The sequence below is a fragment of the Suncus etruscus genome, chromosome 14 (assembly GCF_024139225.1).
Source record: "Suncus etruscus isolate mSunEtr1 chromosome 14, mSunEtr1.pri.cur, whole genome shotgun sequence".
Lineage (NCBI taxonomy): Eukaryota > Metazoa > Chordata > Mammalia > Eulipotyphla > Soricidae > Suncus > Suncus etruscus.
Genome location: NC_064861.1, coordinates 6461266 through 6473772, shown reverse-complemented (window position 1 = coordinate 6473772; position 12507 = coordinate 6461266). Strand labels below are relative to the sequence as shown.

Sequence of the window (12507 nt, the reverse complement as noted above, 5' to 3'; positions counted from 1 at the left end):
TCCCACAGCTTTTTTTTTTTTTTGGTTTTTGGGTCACACCTGGCAGCGCTCAGGGGTTACTCCTGGCTCTACACTCAGAAATCACTCCTGGCATGCTCGGAGGACCATAAGGGATGCCAGAATTCAAACCACAATCCTTCTGCATGCAAGGCAAATGCCTTACTCCATGCTATCTCTCCAGCCCCACAGCATTTTTTTAAGTCTTCTGATTGAATATTTAAGGCAGATGTGTTAGAAATGTTCTAATCACATTTTTTGATTTATTCAAAAGATATTATGAAAGTACTTGCCTTGCATGTGACCAGACCAGGTTCAATTTCTATTTTTCCATATGGTACCCAAGAGCATCGACAGGAGTAATTCCTGAATGCAGTCAGGAGTAACTCCTGAACTTTACCAGGTGTGACTCTAAAACCAAAACCAAGCAAGCAAAAAATATGTATAAGAAATAGCTCTATGATTACTATATGCATTTGACTGTTGACTAAATATTTTTGAGACAACCATGGTAAACCTAACTAAAGAGAATGGTATTTGTTTTCTTTGCTCTTTATACTTTCTATTATTAATATTCTGAAACCTTTATGAGAAGAACATTTCCTAGAAATGTAAAATTAAACACCATCACTTTATTTATTAAAACTTTTATTTTGTTGATGATATCCAGACAGAATGAATCAAGTTCTAAATCTTTAGTATTCTGAAATAATACTAGCTAATTGACTGTCTTGTATGGCTCTGATCACTATATTAAGCAGAGAGTTATGTTAAAATTCAGTTAGGTGAATATGTGATGACTGTAAGTCATAATGAATAGACAGTTTATTCTTTTCTCAAAGTTGTACCTGAAAAAGTGCTGCTAATAATATAGAAATTATTTATGAGCTGTTTTGGAACCCGAAAATCAAAACGAAGCCACACTGATAAAGTATTATTCTGTACTTCAGGACCTCCTGGGAAGCGAGGCAAGAGAGGCCGAAGAGGAGAATCAGGTGAGTTCTAGTTTCAGCCACATACTCCATGTTTTCGCTGTCTCTCCACTAGTGATACTGGGTCTTGTTGAAGGTTGTATGTAAGTGTCTAAACTCTGCTAAACCGTACAATGGTTTTCCTTTGCTTCCTTTGATCACTATGTTGGAAAAGTTTGCAAGATATTGTTAATCACTGTTTCTTAACCTTTAGTGCCCAATAGCTGCCCACTATGTATCACACACACTCAATCTCCCCGGGTGGTCGCTCCTGTAGGTTCTCTGCGAAAACATCTGCCTTGGGTCACTGGGGTACACAGCTTGGGAAGTTTTCTGTTTCATCCAACCAACAGTTTTTCTTCTCTGTGCATTTCTTGGGTAGAATCATAGATTTCTAATGCTGCTAGGTGCCTTCCAAATCAATCCCATTATTTTAACTGTGCATTAAGGAAATGAAGACCTAATCAGGCAACTCAGCTAATGTTACACAAAATTTTTATGGCCACAAAAATCCCTAAATGCACAATTAAGAAAAGGTATATATATTAAATCATATATGCATGTATCCATATACATATATATTACCTATATACATCTATGTATATATGTGTATATATGTATTTTAATGAAAACCAGCGTGTTTAATTAGGGATTTTACTTCTTATCTAAGAATCCAAAAGTAAATGATCATGTGAAGGCTTATCAGGCTATAATTTTTTTCTTTAATAGAAAATGGGATTTTATTTCATCCATAGCTTCATTTTAGAGTGTTGAAAAATATTATTTTACAAGATTATATCTAAAAGTATCAGTATCAAAGACTCAATTATGAGGTATTGAAACAGTCAAAATATTAACTTATGAAAAAGAGGATATGCCAGGCTAATGTTTTTGTCTCATTTTCTTAATCTTTTAGAGGAACCATTTCAAGGTCAATAAATTTATGAAAATGTATTAATTTGGGCAACATAGCTGCTACATTTTTTCAGCATATTCTCAAAAGTTATGTCTAACATTTGTCAACTGTCAGTAATTGAAAATACATCATTTCATGTGATATTTCTGTATTTTATAAATTAAAGAAGCTTTATTAATTTGATTAGAGGAAAAGAAAATGATGAAGCAATCCTGATACTATAGTATCAACTTTGTCTAAAGGAAATTGTAAAAAAAAAAAAGAGAAAAATATTGTGTTTGTGAAAATTGTCTAGAAAATATAAGAAGTTGGTGTCTAAATTCTTGGCAATTTAGGACTGGAGCTGCTATTGTGCATATATTATGTGAAATATTGACATTATCTTTGACTTAGTCCGTGTTTTGAAAAGATTGCACAGGTGTTAAGAAACTTAAATAAATACCAGGATTTATAGTTATTTTTCTTAGATTGACCATGCTATGGAATGAAAATTAATGGGTACATTTCTAATTTTGTTTGACCCAACTTATAGATATATAATTTAGACATATATATATATATATATATAAATTCTCTGTAACTAACCCATTTATAATCAAATATCATTCGGATTTACATCTTATCTAAAATTTTAATTAGGTAATCTAATCTGTACTTCAGATATATAAAATTTTCAGTGTTATGCAGACAGGCCTGTGGGAATCTGAATATTTCCGATATTTCATGTATAAAATATGTGAGCATTTCTTGTATTTTGCTCTAATATGTTAGTGCTTTAATTTTGATGTAATCTTAATATTTTGTCTAGTCACTAATTCTTTCTCCTTTTTTTTCTTTTTACCACCTACCCCAAACCCTACCATAGGTCCTCCAGTAAGTATATTTGCTGCATTTGAGCTCTTCTTGAATCAGGATCACGTATGTGAACATTTCTTAATAACAACTAAATAGAGTCTATAGTCAATTAGATGCTGCTGACCTTTTAAACTTTAGGTATTTATCTTATAAGTCCACTATTTTGTGAATGATATATTCCATTGTGATATGTACTCATTTCTGTGCCCCATCCCCAATTTTTATTCTTAATAGAATTACAATCTCTTTTCTCTTGGGTCTTTTGGAATAACTTATAAAATGCCCCACACTGAGTGATTTTTTGAGGGAATTATGACATACTTCATGCAAGCACATCTTCAAGCTGCTTCTCACTCCTCCCTCCCCCTTTTTTTCATTCGTTTAAACTTGTATGAAAGATTTGCATTTGGTGTGAGTCCACCAAAGGTAGATTGCCCCCCCCCTCCCCCGTGGGCTCAGGGCAGCCTCTTTCCTCCCTTTTTTTGGAGGCATCTCTTTCTTTGAAGTCTGCTGGCGTTTTGCCTGCATAAAGAGCCTGGGATGGAACCCTTGGAGAATTGCACTTGCTTTTTTTCTTCCCTTGAATGGGTCATAGCCACAGCATTCCAGTCTGCTTTGCACTCACAGGAAGAGATTATCTTGTCAGCTTTGAGCTCCATGTGTTTTTGAGTAATATCCTGGATATCTGTTGTCTGACCCCAATGTTTGTTCTGCGCTCTGTGCATTTACGGTAGCAATGATCATTGGCCTTGGGCTGTTTTCTCATCCCCAATAGCCGGTTTGATCAGGGTTCACAGACTACATTGGCAACTTATCTAACAGGCCAGCGTGGTCCAAGAGAGGGGCTTAGCACAGACTCGTTTGCTTGATTCAAAGGAAGCATTGGCTTCCAAATATCTTTTCCAGTCTTCCTGCCACGTTCAAAGATGGAACATAAATTATGTTATAAATGACTGAGCTTCTGTAACTGACTTTCAGGTCTTGCTTAATGCTAGGCAGATGGCATGCCCCAGGTCTAGTAGTCTTATTCTTTGGTTTCATAGTTAAGTCTCTGTCTTTAAAACTAGAAACAAACCACTACTATCCAGAGGAAACTCTGGAGATTACAGCCAGAATAGAGTGTTTTCTTTTTTGTGGATGCCAAAAGGAAGTTAACTTTCCTTTCTGCTTGGTGTTGATACTCCAAACTCTTGTATTTCCTTTTTGGTCCTTTGAAGATTTAGATAGTCACATTGTTCTTGCCCATTTGGGGCCATTTATTAGGCCAGTTTCTTTCCCTCGAAGATGCCCATTATTATAATAATTCCTTTATTCTTATATAAAAAGAAATGGCAAGTTATGTTTTAAGCCATGGTATGCGGCAGTCAGAATTTCAAGTAAAAGATTATCTTTTTATGATGACAAACAGCCCTTTGATGTCAAATTGAGGAAACTGAGGCTCATCATCAGAGTTTGAGGGTTTGAGAAGTAATTTATTTTGAGGTGTCTGGTTTTAACCTTTTCACTTACTCAGTATCTTCACTCATCAATATTACATATATTCTAAGCCTTGATTTGAGTCATTCCATGTAATTAAAACATGACCATAAAAAGCAAAATGGATAAATTATAAAACATGCTTCCCCACAATAACAACATCTTTAAAAAGTTATGTGCTTAGCAAACTCTACTACCTCCTTGTAGGAAAGTATAAATATGGGGTTTCATACAGATGGAAAGATAATCCAAGTTACTGCATATAATAAGATAGAAAACCATCTCATTGATTTTGAAAAAGCGAAAACATCTGTAAAGTCTATGTCATTCTGAATATAGTGAGATCCTATAATAGTATCCGAGCCCCAACCCTGAGTGTTCTGGTGGTAAAATACAGTATAATAAAATCCTCTTTCTTTTCTAAGTTGATATATATTTAAATTGTTGAATGATCATGAATTATACATTTACAAAGATATTTATGATGTAGTTGTGTTCCAGCACCCAACCCTTCACCAGTGTCCACTACTATCAACCAATGTCCCTGGCTTCCTTTTTGCCCATCTGTAGCAGCCCATTTACTCTCTATGACTATCCCAATATCCCTTTCCCTTACTTGTCCCTCTATATCTCTGCCCAATATCAAGCTTCTTACTGAAAACCAGTTCTCCTTCTCGAATCCTCTTGAGATCCAAAGTATATTCTCATTCATAACTTTTTATGTAACATTGCACAGGTTTCCAAAATACTGCCACTAAATAAAAGTGAATGAACTTTGGTTTATGATGATTAGATCAATTTATCATCACATATTTATTTATATGCAATATTCAATTATTCACTCTTTTAATTTAGAGGCCATAATATTCCTATGTATGGCATCTGTGATTGTATTTTTCCTACTTCTTCATGAGCTAAAATCTAAAAGTTTTTCTAGTTTATGTTCAGAAAATCTTTACTATTTTAGTTTTTTGCTTAAAAAATAAGTGAAGTGTACTACACAAATAAGACATTGACTAGGGAGATAATCAAGAGAGCACATGCCTAGCATGTTGAAGACCTTGAGTTAGGTCCCCAGATTTTCTCCAGTAGCCCCCAAATATCAAAGACCTGCTTACTCCGTTGGCCATACTTTTGAGAGTGGCTGCTATTAAAATAAGTATTAGTTAAAAATTTGAAATAAAAGTTTTTGCTGACATTTCAATGGCCATTACCCCAGCTTCCATTCTATTGGTTACACACTTCTAGATTAAGTCCTGCAATCTTGCTCCTTGGATCCTCTTCAGTGCTGTGGCTCCCCATGTGCTGGAAGATTTGGCAATGCAAGTGAAGGGTCTGATTGCAGTTTCTTTTCATTCACTTTCACTTTGTTATGAACAAATAAAAGCAAGAGTTTTTCCCAAGGAGTAAACATAATTCTCTTCTATCTCTCAATCACCTTTTTACCCCCAGTGCAATGCTTTAGATAGAAAAAGAGATGCTCGATTTTTATTTTGGTTTTAGGGCCACATCCAATGTCCCTCTTGACTCTGTGCTCTGGGATTGCTCCTGGCTGGCTCAAGGAACTATATGGGATGTTGGATGCCAACAGTGTGAAAGGCAAACACCCTTCCTACTGTACTATCACTCTAGTACCCCAACCTTTTATTTTATGGCCACATTCAGTGGTGGTTGAATACTGTTCCTTATGGTTGGGGATCATGTGGGGCCAGTGACTGAATACAGAGCTCCTAGATGCATAACAGGTGCTCAACCCTTTGGCTGTCTCCCTGACCTTAAAAACATGCTGAATGATAAATCCTATGTAGCAGCCTACTTAGATCTGTACTAGGTTTATTTTGGAAGTCTTGGCTAGATCACTCAAGAAACTGCCTAAAACAGTGTTTGTTTTGTTGGTTTTTGCATATTGTATATTGATGTCATATGTATTTTATAACTTCTTAAAGTACAACTTGAATTTGATCTCAAATACCAATTTATTTCTTAGGAAGCTATTCAGTTTATTATTCTGCATTCTCCCCTTTAACAAAGTTATTGTTTCCATAAGGGCCTTCAATGTGAAGCTGCATAAGAGAAACTTTGTGGTAAAATATGCAATTTAATTCTCTGTGGATATCAGGACCCCCCCCCCCCCAATTCTTACCATCACTTTTTTTTCTTACTAAGGTAACATCATTGTTCTAAGAAAACCACACAAGTTCTTTGGTATCTAGCTTACATATTTGCTAGAATGATTTTCCTGATTCCAAATGACATAAAATTATACCTTTGATTTCTTTATAGATCACAAATACATTTGTGTTTTAATAAAAAATTAAGAATCTAGTTCAAATGTCCAAATGACTTCAGGATTTTCAAATCCAGCAAAATTTATACTCATTAAATCTTTATTTAAAGTGACCGAGGGAAGGTGACTTTTGTGATTCCCCAGAGAAAATGGCAGAGGGCATCACAAGTAAAAGAAGCAAAAAAGTTTTATAAAGGGTCACCAGAAAAGAGTCAGGTGATCTGTTTCAACAGCCTTTCCTTGAGTGATAGAGATAAGATGTTTTTGTTGGTGGTATGGAACCCTCTGGGACATGAAAATTGGCGCCTTTTCACAGCTTCTTTTATTTCATCCGTCTTCAACAATTGTCGTCTGGATTGGAACTCCAGAATCTTTTAGACAGATGAGATCAAATAATATACGTGGCTAAGTTAAGCTTAAAGGGCTATTTCTGCCAATATGGTAGATGAATTAGGAGATGAAATCCCTGTAGAATTTTCTGATGAGAAATTCTGATAGCTTTACTTCCTACTTTAAAAATAACATGAGTTCTGTGCCCATGTTCCTAGTAAATCTTTTTCAGATATGCTCCCTACTCTGTGTCACTTTACACACCACTTGTCCTACCAGCTCCAGGAATTAGTGATATATTGTAGCAATAGTTGGAGAAGTCTATAGTTCATGTTTTTTCTCTTTACCCACACAGAATTTTGACACTTTTGATTTTCAGGTGTGTGGGTAGTTTCCTGCAGGAAGCAATCCTAAAGTATAACTTGATTCCAACACTGTCCACCAGATCCACAGGTAATGGGTGTAGTCACACAAGAATGACTCATTCCACATATCACTTCAGATGCCATCTTAGAAGTCCACTTGTTATCTGCATATTTCTGATTATCTAAAGTTAGAGGTTCCCATGATTCTTTCCTTTTGTTTTAATTCATTTGCTAGAGTAGCTCGTAGAATTCGTATTCATTGCTTAGTAGTTTATTATCAAGGTATATGATGAAGGATGAAGGGGAAATTTTAAATGGAAGTAATGCTTGGTGATTCATCTGTATCCTCACTAGAGTTACCCTCTCCAAGATACTACAGATAATGATCTAATTTATAAATAGACCACAATAAATTATCTAAAGCTCCCAGAATGGAAATCAATTATACAGAGGTCCAATTCTGGGCTCTTGAGTTAAGAAAATATCAATTTCCTTTGAAGCTCACCTCAAAGAGGAGTGAGGGCAGTTAGAACACTAACAACTACCATGACAATGTTAATGAGTGAGAGAAATAGATTGCTTGTGTCGAATATAGGGAGGGGGTGTGAATGGAAGGATATGGGATGAATTGGTGATGGGAATGTTGTACTGGTGAAGGGGGGTGTTCTTTTTTTTTTTTGACTAAAACTACAGTCATGTTTGTAGTCATGGTGTTTAAATAAAGATAAAAAAAGAAAATATCAATATCTCAGGAAGTTTTTCGAGTAGAAGGTTTCATTGCTTCTTTGTCATGTCCTTGCCTAATATCCAATATTCTTGTGTCTCCTTGGGATGAAAAAGTCTGCCTTGGTATGTGTAGTAATGTTCTTTCTTTGATAATCAAGTACTGCTGTTGACCAAGAGAACAGAGTATTTATTTTGTAGGAGGCCTAGGTTGGGTTGTGTCAGCTCAGATGCATTCTTCAGCACAAGCCAAAAAAAAAAAAAAAAAAAAAAGAAGCAAAAACATATCTGTAGAATTAATTTAAGTTGAAAAGCTATTTTGGGACAGAATTGTAAGTGGCTGCAGGTTAACAAAGATGAATATTCATGTTGGGAGCCTGTACACAGTTGTATTTTCTGGAACACAAAGTAGAGAAAGAAACATGACTATGAGCCCTTAGGAATATGACATTTCTAATATCTTTTCAGTCTTCTGTTTCCAGTGGCTCAAGCTGCTCCATTGAAACAAGGAACCATGCTCAGGGTGATTTGTTTGAAAACGTTCTCTGATCTGGCTTCCATTGATTTAATGCCAGATTAAGCGAATGTTGACATTCTGGAAGAGTCAAGATAGCAGGCAAATACCTCCAAGATTGAGGTCAAGATAGAAGAAGGAGAGAGATTTGGAGGAGGGAATAGACATATAAAAATATTGACAGTATTTTTCTTTGCAACATGACTTTTTTCTTGTGATCTATTTTTGAATTCCATTTGTTTTGGAATAACTTTGAGCTGTTAGAATAAATATTAGTTCTATCTAACAGATATTAATTCTAAATCCTGAGATATTTGTGCCTTCTCCCAATTGCATGTTTGTTTGTTTGCTAGTTTATTTTCAGGGAAGAATATCCTAAATGGAGCTCAGAGGTCCTTGGAGCCACTAAGAACCTGTTAATTTTGGACAATTGGGCTGCAGGTTCAATGCAAGAGTCTGAGGATATGGTACCAGGGATCACTCAAGCCACTGTGGAAATGCTGGGTATTTCTGGGGTTGCCCCATTGATGTTTAGGGATCCAGGTGGTGCCAGGAACTGGGCCTGGATCAGCCACACACATAGTATCTTTCTAGACCCAAAATCATTTCTTATTCATATTTAGAATAATGTTTATTTTAAGCACACAGATTAATGGGGCTTCTGTCACCGTTCCTGTGTATGTTCAAGATCACTTTGGACAGGCATGATAAGGAGGGAGAGAGGGAGAAATAAAGGGAGAACAGAGAGGGAGTAAGTGGGGTAGGAATTGTGAGTGCTCTATCTAGATACAGGATTTTGTTGCTTATGGCCACATTGCTTGTGCAAAAGTCAAATCACACCTTGTGCAGAGGTCAGATCACACTAATTGCCAAGGATGTCAATAAATGTAGCTGTAAGTTAGGAAGCTAACAAGTTTGGCAGGTCTTTGTTACCATTGTGGAAATAGTTCCTTAAGAAAGAGAAAGAGCCAGAAATTACCAGAGAGTTGTACCCAGGTATGTCACTTGGATATTAATGTTCCTTCTTTTTTATTGCATTTTTGAGGCAAAAAACTTTCATCAAAATTATCTGGGACCAGTGAACTAGCACAGGACTAGTTGTCTTGCATGCAGCTAACCCCAGTTTGGGCCCTTGTACCATGTATGGTTGCCTAAGCACTGCCAGGAGTGATCCAAGAATACTACTGACCCCCTAAAATAAAAAAAATGGCAAAAGCTGGCTCCCTGTGTGTGACACCAGGCGGGGAAAATCCGCGAAAGTACACTGGCCCAGTGGGGCTCAGCTGTGAAAGACTGTGAGTGTGACCTGTCTATGTCTGTCTACTGTCCTCTTGCGTGAAACTCTTGCGAGTGGGGCAAAAAGAGGCTCAGAGGAGCACGGCCGCTCCGCTTCGCTACGCGGCCATGCACTCTTTCTAAGGAAAGAACTCCATTGCAACAAGAAGGAAAAATCACACTAAGAACGGCGCTATATCACAGAAGCAAACATTTCTCTCTGGACTGTCTTCTCTGTTACATGCTCGGGCCTAAGATTTGACCCAGTGTGAGGCTTCATCCACGGAGGACTCCCCTCCCTTAGAGGCAAGTCAGCCCATCCAGAAAGGGAGGAGCCAGAGGAGTGTGCTGCCTACATCATATAGACAATGAATACCACTACAACACGTAGAAAAACCCACAATACAAATGTGACAATGGGGAAACAGCGCAGGCCAGCATCAGACATAGAGAATGAAAATGACAATTCTGAGGACCAGATAATGACTGAACAACTAATCAACCTCTCAGATAAGGACTTTAGACTAGCAATATGGAAGGTGCTCAACAGACTCCAAGAAACCATGGATCGAGTTGAACAGAACACTAATAAGAACCAAGAAAATATGAAGGCAGAAATGACAAAACTCCAAACTGAAATAACATGTCAACTAACAGGCCTGAAAAACTCAGTAAACGAAGTGAATGACAAAATGGATAAGCTCTGGGACAGGGTATCAGAAGCTGAGAATAGACTTGGTGCTGTGGAAGATGAGATACATAACAATTCCATACAGCAGGAGAGATTGGACAAAAAACTTAAAGCAAATGAGCAGACAATAGAAAAATTAGTCAAAGAATGGGAACAGACGAAAATAGAAGTCTATGATAAGATCAACAGAAACAACTTAAGAATCATTGGAGTCCCAGAGACCCAGGAAGAAAATTTCCAGGAAGAATCAATGGTCAAGAACATCATTAAAGAGAAACTTCCAGAGCTAAAGAATATATGTGATCAAATCCTGCATGCCCGAAGAGTACCAACCAAAAGAGACCCCAGAAAAACCACCCCAAGACACATCCTAGTCACAATGACAAATCCCACAGATAGAGACAGAATTCTGAAAACAGCAAGATCAAAAGGGGAAATCATGTTCAAGCAAGCTTCCCTGAGATTTACAGCAGACCTGTCACCAGAAATGCTCAATGCCAGAAAGCAGTGGTGGGATATTGTGACAAGACTGAATGAAATGAATGCTTCACCCAGAATACTATACCCAGCAAAACTCACTTTCCGGTTTGATGGAAGAATACATGGTTTCACAGACAAAAAACAGCTCAGAAACTTCACAGACACAAAACCAGTCTTAAGAGAAAAACTGAAAGACCTAATCTAAGACAAGACTACCCTAAAATAAAAAAAATTAAAAAAAAACAACTCACACAAATTCAAGCAAAACAAAATCAGTTGTCACTAAAAACCTAGAATGGAAAGAAAAATCAAATAGCCTTTTTGCTGTTGTTGCTTCATAACTTCAGGTTGTCTTGATTTTTAAAATACTTTTTTAAATTAAGCCCAGACTGTGTGAACACTACCTCACCCAGTTACCCCAGGATCACCACTAGCACATCAGAACCTTCTCAAAACATTCCATACACTAACCGTCTTCAGGTCAGAGAAAAAGGAAAAAAAAAAAAAAAGCTCTGCAGGCAACTTCCACCTAAGCTCAGGTTTGTGAACTCCACCTCTTCCATCCTGCTTCGTCCCCAGACTGCAAGGATGTGTCATTTTAACTTACACCATACAGGTCTAGACAGGTTGGATCTAACATTTCTTTCCCTTAGATTATCTACAGCTCCCAAAACAGAAGAGCAAAACAGTGAAATAGTTTGCAATACCTCTATCATACTTAGATAACTTCCCTTGTCTAGGAGAAATAAACCCCAAATCGGATATGCCTCTAATCACTTCCAATACAATCAGTTCAGTAGATCACTTAACACCCTAAAACTTCAGCATTCCAAACTACCAAATGTAAAGAAATATGGGTAAACTAAGGAAGACACCTGCAGTTGGGGATATGGAGAGGAATCCTAGTAAGTTTCCAAGTCCACCAAAATGCATGAGTTTAATATGTAAGGACCTAAAATCAGCAATGAATGTCATAGCAATAGAAATCAAGGAATAACTAGCCTGCGAAATTAAAAAAATCTGTAAATGAAAAAGTAAACCAACTTAAAAAGAACTTTTACAGAAGATGAGAAAATTCAATCAAATGGAATGAGCGAAATAAAAAACATGTTAACAACCATAATAGCAGAATTACACAAAACATTGGAAGAAAATGTTAGGTACTTAATGAAAAAAGACAAAAACAACAATTTATGACTTATTGTAATACCAGAGGGAAGGAAAAAGGGAAAGGCTATGAATAACTAATGAGGGAAATAATAGAAGAGAACTTTCCCAATCTTTGGAAGGAGGCTGCTGTATAAATCCAAGAGAAAAAAAGAGTGCCAAACAAAATAGACCTAACAGAACAATACCGGGACATATAGTAATACAAATGGAAAAAAAAAAAGATAAACTCTTTGAAGTAGTAAGGGAGGAAAAAACTCTCAAGTAAAAAGGAAAGAACATAGAACCAAATCAGAACTTCCATTTAAAATTGAATCACCTTGAGATATACAGTTACAAAGTTGTTCATAATTTAGTTTCAGTTATACAATGTCCAATACCCTTCATCAGTGCACATTTCCTGCCACCAATGACCCCAGGCCCCTCCAAGCCTGCCTCTTATGGCAGACTTATTTTTTTT

At 36.7% G+C, this 12507-nt stretch overlaps 1 protein-coding gene across 1 annotated transcript in view; it reads left to right on the top strand.

Annotated features, from left to right (window-relative positions):
- COL25A1 (collagen type XXV alpha 1 chain) overlaps window positions 1-12507 on the top strand; it is a 554610-nt gene that overhangs the window by 296485 nt on the left and 245618 nt on the right. The window contains exons 3-4 of the mRNA XM_049786981.1: window positions 948-992; window positions 2750-2757. Of these exons, the coding sequence (XP_049642938.1) occupies window positions 948-992; window positions 2750-2757 (53 nt within the window). The remainder of the gene's footprint in view (window positions 1-947; window positions 993-2749; window positions 2758-12507) is intronic.